The 3717-nt window shown below is 44.4% G+C and overlaps 1 protein-coding gene across 1 annotated transcript; it reads left to right on the forward strand.

The window, feature by feature from the left end:
* The first annotated feature begins 533 nt into the window (after window positions 1-533).
* Window positions 534-2846, forward strand: foxq2 (forkhead box Q2). The gene is made up of 2 exons (XM_058073774.2): window positions 534-1246; window positions 1764-2846. The coding sequence occupies exons 1-2, from the start codon at window positions 797-799 to the stop codon at window positions 2130-2132; spliced, it is 819 nt and encodes a 272-aa protein (XP_057929757.2). The 5' UTR covers window positions 534-796; the 3' UTR covers window positions 2133-2846.
* The last annotated feature ends 871 nt before the right edge of the window (window positions 2847-3717 follow it).

Genomic DNA, 3717 nt, shown 5'->3' on the forward strand with positions numbered 1-3717 from the left:
GCTGAAGCATGCAAGTGTACCTAATGTTGTGGCCACTGATCGACAGTATCCCACAAAAGTGAGCAAGCATGTTTATTACATTATATATCATCACAAGACAAGGCTAGTATAGAGAGTATCCTAAACCAAATGTTACAACATCAGAATAATCTACATTTGTACACATATGTTGACTTTGGGAAAAAAAAAGGAACCTGTGCCCCTTTAATTACTGCTCCATTGTAATTGAGGTAATTCTTTGGACAGCATCCTGCATGGACAAAACAACTTTAACAGGATAACACGGGCATTTAAAAGGCCTTTGACTCTACAGCATGCATCCTGGGTGCTCTATGTCTTGCTAAATCTCGAGTGTTTAATCTCCCGTAATTACACAGATTTACTTTAGGTTAATAAAAATAATCCGCCTAAATTGAGACCCCCTACCTCGACCTCCCGTGTGCCTCCTTTGCCCCTTTCTGTGAGGGATAAATTCACAGTCATATAAATAGTCACCTTCGCAAACCCAACTTTGACTTGAAGTCTACTCATTGTTGCTTTACAGAAGAGATTCCGGAACGCGGAAATCCAAAAATTTCACCGCCTTTAACCTCACGGGGCTGACGTCATTTCCACGCGTTGAGATCGTGTCGCTGATGAGCGCATCAAGGTTAACAACAGTTGAGAGGCTCATCTTTATCTGTGATCTTGTCAACAGTAAGACTTTGGTGAAAGAAGCCGGGGACATTGCGGCGCTCCTTTTGCAGGACCCAATTCTGGGAAGACCATTTTCTTAATTGTCTGTACGATTTCTGTAATGAGTGGCAGATATTTAAGAGAAGAAATGACAACGACAACTGAGGACAGAAGCAACCGAGAGCGACTGGGACTGAGCTTCACCATCGACTACCTTCTGTTCAACAAAGGAGTCAAAGGAGTCCCGGCAACGCAGGAGCAGACTGCGAACAATGTGGTCGCCATACAGGAGAAGTCGCTACAGAGGTCAGCAGAGATCGGAGAAAGGAAAGTTTTAGGACAGGAGGGGGATGAAGAGCAACAAGAGGAGGGGGAGGAGGAGGTGACCACCACTCCCAACACCACCACAACCATATCTTACAGCAGCGACTTGGACAAGTCCGAGGACAAACCCAACCAGTCTTACATAGCGCTCATCTCGAAGGCCATCCTGGCGTCTGAGCAGAAGAAGCTGCTTCTATGTGACATCTACCAGTGGATCATGGACCACTTCCCTTACTTCAAGAGCAAGGTACCGTCCCATTACGCCCCATTTTCTACCACTGTTTGGTCTGTGGGGAGCTTGACCCCGTCCCACTTTGGACTGGTTGCTAGTCAGTCATAGGGCTACTTCCCATTCATTTTTTTCTTATGGAAACATTCATTGTTGTCCGTTTTCACAAACAAAGCGACCTACTTGGCACAGGTAATCTGTCTGAGTGGTTAGAGACAATTAGGGACTCCGCATGATCCCGTTGTTGGCAAATTCACAAATAAACTAATCCTGTTGCTAGGTTGCAAACCACCTCCGCCTTTAGCAGGTGCAGTGGCAGATTGAAGGTAGCCGATTGGATTACGCTTGATCGCTGGTTTGACGTGCTAAAAAAGTAACGCAGGGTGTCGAGATCATTCTCATGCCTTGACACGCTATCCCGCCAAGAACGAGGACAAGGTGACATATACCGAAAGGAGGCTCAAGCTAACACCTGATTATGGCAGTTTACCCTTTGTTTTAACTCCTGCTGTTTCTTCTTCCTGTGTCATTCCAGGATAAAAACTGGAGGAACAGCGTCCGACACAACTTGTCCCTGAACGACTGCTTCATCAAAGCAGGCCGCAGCGACAACGGGAAAGGCCACTTCTGGGCCATCCACCCATCAAACTACCAGGACTTTTCCAACGGGGACTATCACTGCCGGAGGACCAGGCGGAGAGTCCGCAGGGTGGCAGGACAGCTCCAGCTCTCACCTCTCAACTCACCCTATCACCTCTCCCTTCAACACAGGACGACCTGCTGGTGCTGTTCACAGGTCCACACGCTCCCCCTGTCCTGTTTGACCCCCAGACTCTACTGGCCTTGGTCACGTGTGCAAGGGCTTGTTGGCTTTCACCCTAGCCTGCATGTCGCTGCACCTTAACGGCCAACTACATTGATGAGCAGCTTGGCAGTGACTCACCATCCAGTCATTTTAGATTAATTAATAAAAATTAATATTTGTCTGTGAGTTTGTCATGTATTTGTTTGTGTAATCTAACTCTTCAGCAGACAAAAAGGTCAAATCCATGTGTCGGATTGACTTGAAATTGCTCACACAGCTCAACAACCCAAAAACTGTAACTTTTTGGGGTTTAGTTGAATCACCACTAAATTTGGTTCACAACTTAGCAAATAATCGCCCATTGGTTGTGACCATTTGTCTAATGATTATAAAAATTACAGGATGTCTAGATTACATGTATTCTAACATGTCTTTCATAGCATTTTAAATCAAACCAATATGGATCGCCACAAATGTCATTAACAGTCACGTAATCACCCCTCCCTCATGTTGATATTTGTCACCTTTTGTTTAAATATGCAAAAACCAATTCAATATACAGCTGTTTCAGTGATATACAGAAGTATTTCACCATTACACACAGAAGAGTCCACCCTCCAGAATCATCAATAATGGTGCTGCCCATCTGTCCATTGTCCTCCATAAACCAGGAAGAAGCCTCACTAACACAAGACTAGACTCATGATAGACTTTTGCACAGTCCTATTAACGTCAAAAAACAAATTTAAGAAGTTATTCTATGAAGCTAATTGCACTTGTCTCATTTGTACTGATTGTTTTGTGGTAGAATAAAGCAACTGTTCTTACATTGCTGTCATTATGTGTGTGTGTGTGTGTGTGTGTGTGTGCGTGTGCATGATTATACTAAAAGTGAGCCCGCTGCTAAAATCCCATGCGGCGTTACATGCTAATTAGTCAAAGCTGTCGGGATGCAAAATCTGCTGGCCCTAAGAGACTAAAATCGGGCTTTTTAAAGCCGACTCCTGAGTGTACGAGGCCGGATAATCTCGGCCAATCCCAAGCAGTTTCAAGAAATAGGAAGCTTATCACACGATGTAATCCGTAACCACTGCTAAAGAAAGACGAGGGGCGGAAGGGGGGCAAGGTAGAGAAAAGCGAAGAATGGAGGGAGAAGAGAGGATAAATACTTTCAAATAGGAACATAATAAAGTATCCATATATGGAACAATTGCGATGTATTATCAATTTTAACGATCAGCTCTGGTGTATCATTTTTTAAAAATAAAACATGATATAAACTTCATTCAGTGTTCCTCTTCAGTGAGCTGAGTCATGATCATCATCCAGGAGGAACTTCTCAAGAGAGCTGCAGAATATTGGGCAGAAGAAGAAAGGCGGAGGCACAATGAGTTTGTCTTTCTGTCCTTACTGTTTGAGTAGACTTGACACCGCTTTCTTTTAGAAAGAGGGGTTTTTGGGGGGGTTTGGCAGGGCAGGCTGGGGAGGATGCTGGCAAGGATGCTCTTTGCGTTGCTGCTAGGTCAGCGATGCTGCTGTCTGACCAAGGCAGCATAGCATTTGGGTCTTGGGGCCTACTATTAAGACAATAATGACTGTGTGTTGACTCCTTTTTGTGGCTAGTACATTTATACTGATTTATAAGCTGTACACTGACCACTCTAAAGTATAGTATTGTCCCTTA

Source organism: Doryrhamphus excisus, linkage group LG4, assembly GCF_037039965.1.
Source record: "Doryrhamphus excisus strain RoL-2023G ecotype Guam linkage group LG4, RoL_Dexc_Guam_v1.1, whole genome shotgun sequence".
NCBI classification, from domain to species: domain Eukaryota; kingdom Metazoa; phylum Chordata; class Actinopteri; order Syngnathiformes; family Syngnathidae; genus Doryrhamphus; species Doryrhamphus excisus.